An 11,764-nucleotide genomic window follows, 5' to 3' on the forward strand; every position below is an offset into this window, starting at 1 on the left:
TCTATCCAGGTGGCTTTAAATTTCTCTGCCCACCTAGTATTTACAGTAGGAGAAGTGTCTATTGGGTATTTGTGACTAATAACACAGTCTGCAATCTGCAAAGTCTAGCAAAACGTAGATTCCCTAAAGACAAAATTAGTCGTGTTTGCTGCCAAGCTTGCCGCAACAGGATTAAAATGCAAGCATGATAGAGTAAAAAAAATAAATCAAGAAATTTATCTAATCTAATCTATATAAGAAATCTATAAATCTATTTCACCTTTGTAAAAATTGTTCGTAGACATTTTCGTAGCCAACAGCACTTCCTTCTCACCTCCCCTGCTAGCTAACTTGGCGTCGAGAGGACGGGCTTCGCAAGCGACTACGCCTGATTCTGAAGATGCCGCACCGCGCGATGCCATCGATGGACGTCCTGGGGTTAAGGGTAACGAAATGACCTGCACCTCGGTCCCGCTGCTGGACGACCCATGGTGGGCAGTGGACCTGAAGAATGTCTACCGCATAACTGCTGTGACCGTCATTGCCAAGCGCGGCTGCTGTTTAGAGGAGCTGGACGGTGCTGAGGTCCGCATCGGCCTCGAAAAGGACCCTGGCAGCCCGAGGTGATACGAGACGAACCATATAGCCACAATACGTTCTTCTGTTCTTCTTTTTGGTCTTTGTATGGGAGAGATCATGTCAAACACCATGCCAGAATCTGTTTCCTTGCCTATTGGCCAACACATGCTTCACAGAACATGATTTAAGACATTTTCCGGCTTGATAGGGTTCACTGGTAATTTTGGCGCGCTATGATTCGGCAAGTACCGCGTGTTTCTAAATGTCAGCTTTTATAACCGATTTGCCTTGTATTCCTACATCTTCTGCCACTAAAATTCACTGTGGGGTGCAGAGCAATGTGACTCAAGGTCCTTACGTTATGTTTTACAATGATTGTTTGTCGATAAGGAAATAAACATTAATCTGACAGATTTTGGCAAAGAGTTTGTTTAAAGGAGAGAACGTACTGGGGCTAGAGGGCCCACAGAGTTATAAAACGACATTTCTGTGCTATTATATAACAATAATGATAACAGTAGCTTTTAAGCCACTTACTGCCACCCAGACCTGCGTCAAATGGTATCTGCAAATAATTCTTACTGCTACATATACAAATGTTAAAGGAGCATTTCAAATTTTTTTTTAATTCCTGGTGGACCACAACACATTGGCCATTTGCCTCAGTAAATGGCCGTTTTATCTGCAGGTCAAAGTGCCTTCGTATGCTCTTTTTGAAATGGGGGTTTTCCATAAACTATACTGGGGTGTAGGGGTTTTCCAGAGGGGTTTCTCAGAAATTTTACTGAACAAAAATATATACGCAACATGCAGCAAGTTCAAAGAGTTGACTTAGTTATAGTTCATACAAGAAAATCATTTATTTAAAAGAAATTCTTGGTAAAGGAGAAATGCTGACTAACATACAAATTTGTGCACAAGAGTTGAGAGAAATTATGGGATATTTAATGTAGCTCATGAAACATGGGACCAGTACTTTACATGTTGCATTTATATTTTTGTTTATTTTTAGTATATTTTTTTATTTTTAGTATATTTTAAAGACAATTAAGAATCCTTTAAGTATCTGTGACTGTGTGCCTGACCTTATCTGAATTATCCTCATCCACTTGATATTTAATTATCAGGTTAAAACAAAATGCTAAAAATGACCTGATGATCCTATTTGACCCAGGTTTTTTTTGTTTTCTTTTTACTGCTACACGTCCTTCCTGTCAGGTGTGCTGTCATCGCCGCTACCTCCACAGAGCACAAATACACTTACCTGTGTGGAAAAATGGAAGGCCGCTACATCTATGTAGTTCTCCCTGGTGAGGAGAAGACACTGACTCTGTGTGAAGTTCAGGTGTATGGCACTGCTGTTGGTAAGCTCCCTATACTCCATACTGTAAATAAGGAAAAATGCTTATTCCCATTCAATAAAAGATAGTGGCCTATTACAGAGTGTTTTAAGAAAGCCTACCAATGTTTCCAATGGGCATGCCATGTTGGAAGAGTGACAACAAAACAAAAGATGCGTAAAACACCTTTTCCTCCCTGATTAAACAAAGAAAATGGCTATTTTCTGTGCCTTGGTAAGCTATTCAAACTCGAAGGCGCTTAGTAGAGTGCAAACCTCTGCCCGCGCTGAACAATTCTCCAACTTTTTTTCCAAAGCTGCAGCCTCCGTAATGATTTATGCTTATCATTTGCCTTCAGGGTTTGAATTTCAAAGAAAATACCATGTGAATGCAACATTGTTTACCAGGCGACTTGGAAGTCCCGGTTTCCCATCAGAACATGAACACAGCATGATAGTTATAGCTAACAAACGATAATCGTCTAATGGCAGAAATCCCAGGCCCAGATTATCATGAAAATCAGATCAATTGATCTTTGGGTTAACTGCTATCTTTCCACCAAATTTCATCCAAATCCATTTGCTACATTTTGAGATATACTGCTAAAAAACCAACAGACAGAGATGAAAACATAACCTCCTTCACACTTTGTTGGAGGTAATGATTATAGTGTAAAAAGGGAGGTAAGATTGCAGTTGTTGAAATTGTTTCGACATGGTATTGGTGAGTCCCTACCATCGGTAACACGGTCTGAACATTTCATGTAACCAAAATGAATACACAAGATGCACACAAAATGAATAAAGACAGAGATGACATTTTGATTGTTTAATTCCAAAAGTGCATGGGCATCAAACATAAAAAGCCTTCTTGTCTTTCTTCCTGAAAAACGTAGTTTTGCAGATACATCATTTTTTCTTCTTCTTGAACTCTCTCCTCATTACCAGAAAACGTGGCTTTGAGAGGAGTGGCTGCTCAGTCGTCCCGACAACTGACAACCTCAGGTGAAGCCAGCAAAGTTATAGATGGTGAACAGTTTCACACCTGCAGCTTCACTAAAGACGAACCCGGCCAGTGGGTGAGAGTGGATCTGCTGGCTGCCTACAAAGTAACCAGCGTCAACCTTGCCATCGAAAAGAGCTGCTGCGAGGGAGCTGAGGTCCGAATTGGCAACTCGCTGGTTAACAACGGCAATGACAATCCGAGGTAATGCGAGATTCGTAATAGTCAAGATACATGCTGCTCTCTTTTTGTATGAGAAAGAATATGACATTAAATGAAATTTGGCATTTAAATAATGCCATGCTTGTTTGCAAATATACATACATGCCTCATAGAACGTGGCTTAACACCTTTTCCAAATCATTAGGGTCCACTGGTAAATTCGGCGTAGCTATGATCCATTAAGCAGAACTTATTTCAATACAATTCTAACCTTTATAACTCGTATACCTATTCGTGTTCTTCCTTGTTAAAGGTCCCATATTGTGGAAAACGGATTTCCTTTGCCTCTTTGATTATAAAGGAGTTGGATGTGCTATCTAAACGTCGTGAACGTATCAAAACACACGATAGCCAAGTAAATCCACACAATCCATATTAGAAAAGCGAGCCTCTAAACGAGCTGTTTGGACTTCTGTAACTTTGTGGCGTCACAAAGGTTCGCTCATTATCATTTTTGTAAGAAATAATAGACTAACAAAGAGTTTGTTTCAAAGCGGTTGAGCGGTCGTCATTGTTTATTACCGGAGAGTTTTCCCTACCTGTAGCTGCCGGGCCGCGACGTCTCACGTTTCACTCTTGAAACGGTTAGCCAATCAGAACAGAGGGGTCATTAATATTAATGAGCCTTAAAGACACAGCGACAGAAACAGCCTGTTCTTGGTAAGGCTCAGAGAGATGCTGGAAAATGAACGGGTAAAAATGGATTGAGAGTGTTTTTGGTTCATGACACCACACACACAGCTTTGAATGGACCTCAAGACACAAAATAAAACACTGGAAAGTGTAGAATATGGGACTTTTAAAATGTGTGTTCTATGTACAGTATGACAAATTGTGGACCCTAATGTTTTGGTGTATTCTATGTGGTGTGTATATTTGCTGCAAAGCAAGACTGTCATTTTCACATGGCCTTTGACATAATGTTCATACAAAGGCAGAAAGAGAGAAAGGCATCAGGGCAAGGGAAAGAAGAGTAACTTAACACAAGACAGATAAGATTCTGCTACTGCCAAAACTGCCAACAAGTCCAGTTTATCCTTTACATTTTATTGCATTACCTTTACACAAAAATCTACGAGTGTATCAGGGAGGGGGGTAATGTTCTGAGAAAAAACTCAACATTTCTGAGATTAAAGTCTGAAATTTACGAGAAACCTCCCCCCCCAGAAATTTGTGAGATAAAACTCAAAAATATATGAGGAAAAAAAAAATGGCCCTAATATGCTGTTGTAAAAATTGGAATGTAAAATCAATCAGAATCAGCATATTTAAAACATAAACGGTATTTATCAACTCGATACATTTTCATGTAACAGCGGCTATCAATGGCTTACAAATCTGTGCTGACATATAGGCTACATATCAACATAACGTTGTTTACAATGGTTAATGCCTGTAAAATATTATTTAAAAAAAAGGTCATTTTTAAGAATTATTAGTTATATCTTAATTTTGACATAAACTTAAACATGTCAGGGTAAATTTGACCTTTTTGCTGAAATAGGTATAAATGCCTATTGGTTATTTTATCTATTGTCTCTGGAGATTTTTACCATGTAAAATAATGAATAACCAACTCTTTTAGCACAAGTCATGGACTGAGGCCTAGTTGGGTTCATCTGAGTAAAGAAATATACATTTAAAAACACAAACAAGGTAAAAAATAACCTGTTGGCATCACCAGTGTCAAGTGCAATGGTTTATATTTTTGCCTCTGTTTCCCTCTGTGTGTCCCTCCCTTCCCGGTTTCCCTCTCTCCATCTCAGATGTGGCGTCATCCCCAGCACTCTCCGATCCCTGATCATCTGGGACTGTGGAGGGATGGAGGGTCGCTACGTCAACGTGTTCCACCCTTTGTCGGCGCTGAGTGTGTGTGAGGTGGAAGTCTACAGCACCGAGGAGCTTCCCGTCGACACGTTCCCTCAGCAGCCCCCTCCGCACGGTGAACACATCACACCGCTTCACAGAAACCTCCTCCACCTGAGCAAGAGCCTCATGACTCACAAACACTGTTGGGAGTAAAGTATAAAGTAATTCTGTAGGCTCTGTCTTGATTAAAAACCTTCAAAGAAAGATTTTGTGTTTGCCATTATTTAGATACATATGCTGGTAAAATGGGCTTAGGTTGACAATATTTATTGGTCCAATGAACGCAACTAGGCCTAGCACAATCGTTTTAGGGTGAAACGCAAAATAAATGTAACAAGCAACGAGTAACGAATTACTGCTCTTGGGCAGTAATTCATAACTTTTAAGAAAAGTAATGAGTAATGTGTAATTTATGACTTTTTTCCCAGTAACTGCTCAGAAAATAATGATTTTGCATGATTTTCTTCCCTCTGCCAACAGAGTACTGCTCCTCCTCGTCTTGCAGCCGTGACTACGTCCTCGTTCACGATGAACCGAAGACGTGGTCTGAAGCCCGGTCCTACTGCAGGGAGAGGTACACCGACCTGGCAACCGTCGGCAGCGCTCAGGACATGACCAGGGTCACGGACGTAATGGGCGACGACTTCAACGACTTCTGGATTGGGCTGCATGAAGACGTCGTCAGGTGGAGGTGGTCCCTGTCGGACGAGGGTTACTATGGAGACGGAGAAGCTGAGTTCAGGGGGTGGGCTAGTGATGAACACAACAGCGAGACAGGGATCCAGCGGTGTGCCGCCATGGGAGACACGGGGGAATGGAAACACCAAGACTGCGGTTTACTGAACTTCTTCTTATGCTTTGATGGTAATATTATGGACCAGACTTGAGCTTCTTTACTTCTGAAATGTGTTTGTTGTTGTTCTGCCTGGAACAAGCTTAAAAAAAGATGTCCCTAATTAGAAAACAGGGATGACTAAAATTTATAAAGGGGGCCACTAAAATATGTCGAGAACAGTTTCTGGACCAGAATGTCCATAAAAACATTAGGACCCAAGGAATTTTTTGACCATTCACTCTTTATTGGGTCGATAAGATGGTCTTTGGAATATTTGAGATGCTTTAACAAAATAAACTTGGGTAAAAGGAAAAAGGTTTCCATTTACAAAATTAATGCATCCCACTTCTCAATGTTTAGGTTATGTTTAGACAGTCATCAATCACCTAAACAAAGAATTGATATCAAACATATTAGAACAGTGACATCTATTTGACTGTTCATTTATAACCAACAACGTACTCATTCCACAACATTCACACATTTAACATAAGTAATGGTTCCACAAACAGTTTCCTTCAAACAAAAGACATGAGATTTACAAATACTATTACTGTACCTTTACACATGCTCTGACATTCTGTATCAAATCTTTGCTCCTTTTCAGTAAATGTTATATTTGTGTGCTCCAGAACAATACAAGGGCTCTCATACTCAATTGGGATGAAGCACCGCTAATGCATTTGAGTAATTTATTGCATTGGAAGCACCCAAACAAAGCACAAGAGTCTCAGTCTACATTAAAGTCACACTGATTTCAGTGTGAAAAATTACCTTTGCACCTTTTTAGCTCATTCTATCAGACCTACACCTATTTGACAATTTATGCCAAAAAAAAAGAAATTTCTTGTATTCTTATATCAAACTAACCCTCCCATCAAATAAAACTGCCTTTCTCCCCCTAACCGATATCCCATTGGTTTAGACTTTTGAATGATCAGTCCCTGCGTTATGTCCCGCCCCAACATCCTGTTTCAAAAGGAAATACATCACATTAAGGAAGCAAGATGCTCTCAAAATGTGGTGTTATTGTGACTTTAACAATAGCTATATGAACCACTTAAATGCAGTAGCGTTCATCCTTCATCCCTGCTGAATGCTAGCCATTTTATCAGCATGGTGTTTACAAGTTTAGTGATCAGCCTTGAGCGCCATTTTCAACACACTCCTACTTATTTATTATATTTGTGTGTTGCCATTTCATTTAATAGCATTGATTGTTTCTGTGGTCACAGGCAGAAACGGTGCCCCGAAGACCAACATTCTTGTGGAAACAGCGAAGAACTGGACCGACGCACAGCGCTACTGCAGGCAGTACCACACAGACCTGGCCAGTGTGAGGAACCAGACGGAGAACCAGGAGATCCAGAGCCTGGTGCCGGAGGGAACGCTGGTCTGGATCGGCCTGTTTGAAGACTCCTGGAGGTGGTCCGACGGGAGCAACTCCTCATTCAGATACTGGTGGCAGGAGCAGCCCGACGACGGAGGAGAGGGTCCTAACTGCGCTCATGTTGACGGCTGGAAGTGGAGCACGAGGCCGTGCGACACCAAATCCATGTTTCTCTGCCACTGTAGGTGTTAGACAAGCTAGTTTCCATCATCTCCACATTATCAGTATGTAGAGCACAGCTACTGTACCCAGTACTAGCAGCTCTGTGTACCTGCATGGTACAGTTTGCTCACTAGGAATATTACCAGTCTGCTTCCATGCTCACTAGCATTATAAAGTTATTCATTCTCAACATTTTACTGTCTGTAGGCTGACCAACCAGCATTTTTAGAACGATGGAAAAGAGAGACTTCCTATAAAAAAAATTATCCAAATTGAAAACATTTTCTGTCCATTTGTGTCCTGCAATAAGCGATATCAGACCTTATAACCAATCCTGAAACTAACATGTGCTATGTGGAGATTTCATTGAGACATAATGATATAAACCAATATCCACACAGCAGCAGCTGTGTTGCTGTTTTCTCCTCTTTTCTAAAGCTTGTTGTCAAAACCAAGACAGACTTGAAGCTCCTCCCAACCCATTCAGTAGCTTTTCATTTTTTTTAAAACAAGCTTGTCTCCTCCCTCGCTGTTTAAAAGCGGCGCTCTCCCCCTCCCATTCCTGAAAACAATTTTCATAATGGCGGAATCGACAAAGCGAGCAAGTAAACTTGATAAACTAGTAAAGTTGCTACCTACCTCTTCACTTGTCATTGTGGGACACATGTGACCTTCAGCGTGAGAAAAATCTGTCAAAGCGAGTCTGGTAACCCGTGACACTTCTCCGTAGGTACGTTTAGCTTAGCTACTAGCCTTTATGCACGGTCCTTCGTCTGGTTTCTCCTTTGTGGCCTGCGTAGTCCAGCTGGTTTATTTACAAATGTGTTGCGGTTGCTATCACCCTTTAGTGGTTGGAAAATCGCTTAGTGCAGCTTTAAGGCAATAAGTAAAGTTTTTACAAAAATTACCATAATCTGTTGTTGATCAAAACCAATATTACCTCTCCAGGTGCTGAGATTTCTGGCTTTCAAAACTCTCTTTTCATACTTTCCAATGTTTTGGAAGAAAAAAGTCCCCGCTCAATGGAATTTCAACACACTTTTTACTGTTTGCACTGATTAGAAAACATCAGATCTGTGTCACATGTGAGGGGAAAAAAATCAGAATTGAGACACTTTCAGCTGCTGTGTGAACGTAGCCGCAGATAGCGAAAGTCCTCAGCAGCTGTTAGAAGTTCAATAGATCTATGTAAGTTTAGTCATAACATCAACAACTATTTTTCAGTCTTTCACAAGAGGGTTGTGCTGAAGACGAGGATCCGGACTGATTTTGACTTGACTGACTCAGTCGTCCAACATCAAATCCTACAGCAGGTGAGATAAGAGACTTTTTACTGAGAAATGTTTTGACAAGTTTGTTCCCTGTCTGAAGGGGTGTAGTGGAGGTAAAACCACCTACTCAGTTTAGCCACATTTTCATTTGTAAAATAAGAGTTTATCCACTGATAAAATAAAAAATGAAATCTTTCTAAAATAAATGAATGGTATACATTATTGTCATTAGTTCACAGCTTATCCACCTTTTCATTTACCACTACAGCATTCTTCAGCTGGAGGTTGAGGAAATGTAATGTAAATGTTAATGTGAAGACTGATTCCTGTGCATGTTTCCTAGCTGGAGGCGGAGATGAGAGAGAAGGGCATCAGGGAATTCAAGATCCGCTGGGTGAAATCAGAAGTGTTTCACAAGGACGAGACAAAAGAGGAGAAGAGTGAGTCTCTCCTGTATCTCTCCAGTATAGACACACACTGGCCTTTTGGGTACATGTAGGACACAGCTAATTTGCTAGCGATGCTACTAATCTATTTGCATTTGCATTCTTGTAAGCATTACAAAAGTTATTAATTCTAACCATTTTAGAGGCATTTGATGGACCAGACAGCCAAATGCATAAGATATGTAAATGTCAACATGGCTATCATCATCACTAAAATACAAAATATGCTTACATTTGATGTATTTATGATGTGGAAATATGTTGTATGCATGGGAATCCATGACAGTGTTAGTTTTTTTGTTGTTTTTTTTGACCCCACGCTTCTCCCAATCTCCCAGTCTTGAGTTTACTTCTCCAATCTATACTCTACAGCTGGTGGACAGATAAAGGTATAACTAAATAAGTTATAACTAAAGGTATAACCAAAACTAAAGTTATAACTAAAGGTATAACTAAAACTAAAGGTATATAACTGAAACTAAAGGTATAGCTAAAGATAGAACTGAAAACAAAAGGTATAACTACATGTGTAACTGAAACTAAAGGTACAACTAAAGGTATAACTGAAACTAAAGGTACAACTAAAGGTATAACTGAAACTAAAGGTACAACTAAAGGTATAACTGAAACTAAAGGTACAACTAAAGGTATAACTGAAACTAAAGGTACAACTAAAGGTATAACTGAAACTAAAGGTATGAATAAAGGTATAACTGAAACTAAAGGTATGACTAAAGGTATAACTGAAACTAAAGGTATGACTAAAGATAGAACTGAAAACTAAAGGTATAACTAAAGGTATAACTGAAATTAAAGGTATAACTAAAGGTATAACTGAAATTAAAGGTATAACTAAAGGTATAACAGAAACTAAAGGTATGACTAAAAGTAATGGTATGACTAAAGGTATAATTGAAACTAAAGGTATAACTAAAACTCTAAAGTTTTATTTTTCAAGAGGCCAGCATCATCACGTGCCACATGAATACTCAAGGCCCAGTGTGTGTATCAGGATCGGGGTCAATTCATGAATGAACTCATCAATTCCAGTTCAACTGAGGAATTGGAACTAGAATTTGAAAAAACCTACAGCAAACAGAATTTGAATTGAATTTGAATTTCAGGAAGTTGAATTTAATTCAATAAAATGCTGTGAAAATCCATGTTTTTTTTAAAAAAAAGGGTGATGTATATGATGTATTTGATTTATAATGTTTAGCGAGTCAAGACAACCTCTCTTAGAAGTGGAATTTCATGGAATTTAATGGAATTCAATTCTGTTTCCTGTCATTCCAATTCAATTCCAATTCTGTTTCCTTGGAGCTGGGTGGCATTCCAATTCCAATTCCAACTCCAGGAATTGAATTGGAATTCACCAGGCATTCTCAATTCAGTTCATGAATGGCCCCAACCCTGGTGTGTATTCTTCACAGTTCTGCTCCACACTGTTTGCTCACCTATAGGGGGAGTGTGACTATAGAAATGTGTGCTCTCTCTCCCAACAGGTGAGTGTGCAGCCGGAGGGAAGTAGAACATGGAGTCCCATTACTGAGACTGGACTGGAGTTGAAGGTTGAGGAACTTGAACGGATCTGGAAGGGAAAGTAGAGTAAGATGACAACAGAGTGAGATCAAATGCAGTGTATTTGTAACTGTCCTATTAGAATAGAATAAAATAGAATAGAATAGAATAGAAAAACTTAACACTTAAGCAGCTTAAAAACAGTTACAGCAGATAACACTTATTTCAACATTCAGCACACAATCATATCACATGGTAAAAGTGGAATCACCTATTAAAAGTAGTATTATTAGTACCTTTTGATTTACTTTATTGTTGTAGTAATATTTATTTTGAAGTCCTGTGGGGCTCACTCAGGTCGGAGAAGGTGAGGCAAGGGGGATGTTGGTGATTTGGCGAAGTGCCGAAAGCATTTTTACTTTCTAGCTAAGCCGCAACAATCGCTACATCTTTGAAAATCAGTTATCACAAAATAAAAGAAGGGGTAAAGGTGCCATTATTTTGAAATGAATTTGCACCGGCCACATGTGTGGAGAGCAGCGTTTTCCCTTTTCTGAGATGTTTTGAGTAGATTTTAACATGGAAATTTTACTTTTGAGTGTCTATTGTTCTCATGTATTTGTTTTGTATATACTCAAGGAGTAAGCCATAGCATTAGATCCGTTTTTCATCAGCCATTTCTTTCCGCACAGTATGTGGTCGAAATTTCCTCCAAGGTTTTGCATTTGGATCCAAGATACTTGCATGTTAATACAAATGAACTGCAGCTAGACAGTGTTTGGGCTGCCTCTTCTCTTGATTTTCTTTTCAATCTTTGGTAAATGTGCTTGTAAAATATCATTGCCTTCCAGGGCCAGACTGGGAAAATCATTCAGGCCGGGAAATATAGCGCAAAATATAGCCCCAGTCAGGTCACTTTTTAAGCGGGGGGTCTGGGGGCCCCCCACCAGGAAAATTTTAGTTACAAAGACTTCATTTCCTGCATTCTGGTGAATTTTAGTGCATGTGAATCACAAACTAATGAGCCAACAACTGCTTAGTACAATGTACTGTTATGAACCTCAAATAAAACCAAAGGTACATATCATTAAGGAGGGAGATGACACAAGGACTAACGTTTAACCAATATTTATTAAATAATAAATAAC

General features: G+C 39.5%; 1 protein-coding gene and 1 long non-coding RNA gene across 2 annotated transcripts; both read left to right on the plus strand.

The window, feature by feature from the left end:
• Positions 1 to 4,591: 4,591 nt before the first annotated feature.
• Positions 4,592 to 7,408, plus strand: LOC139913358 (C-type mannose receptor 2). The gene is made up of 4 exons (XM_071901347.2): positions 4,592 to 4,599; positions 4,889 to 5,064; positions 5,472 to 5,855; positions 7,062 to 7,408. Exons 1-4 carry the CDS (start codon positions 4,592 to 4,594, stop codon positions 7,406 to 7,408), a joined length of 915 nt encoding a protein of 304 aa, XP_071757448.2.
• Positions 7,409 to 8,596: 1,188 nt separating this feature from the next.
• Positions 8,597 to 10,736, plus strand: LOC139913351 (uncharacterized). The gene is made up of 3 exons (XR_011784713.2): positions 8,597 to 8,691; positions 8,993 to 9,089; positions 10,601 to 10,736. It is a non-coding gene; the product is annotated as an uncharacterized LOC139913351 (long non-coding RNA).
• The last annotated feature ends 1,028 nt before the right edge of the window (positions 10,737 to 11,764 follow it).

This window comes from Centroberyx gerrardi, chromosome 23, assembly GCF_048128805.1.
Source record: "Centroberyx gerrardi isolate f3 chromosome 23, fCenGer3.hap1.cur.20231027, whole genome shotgun sequence".
Classification (NCBI taxonomy): Eukaryota; Metazoa; Chordata; class Actinopteri; order Beryciformes; family Berycidae; genus Centroberyx; species Centroberyx gerrardi.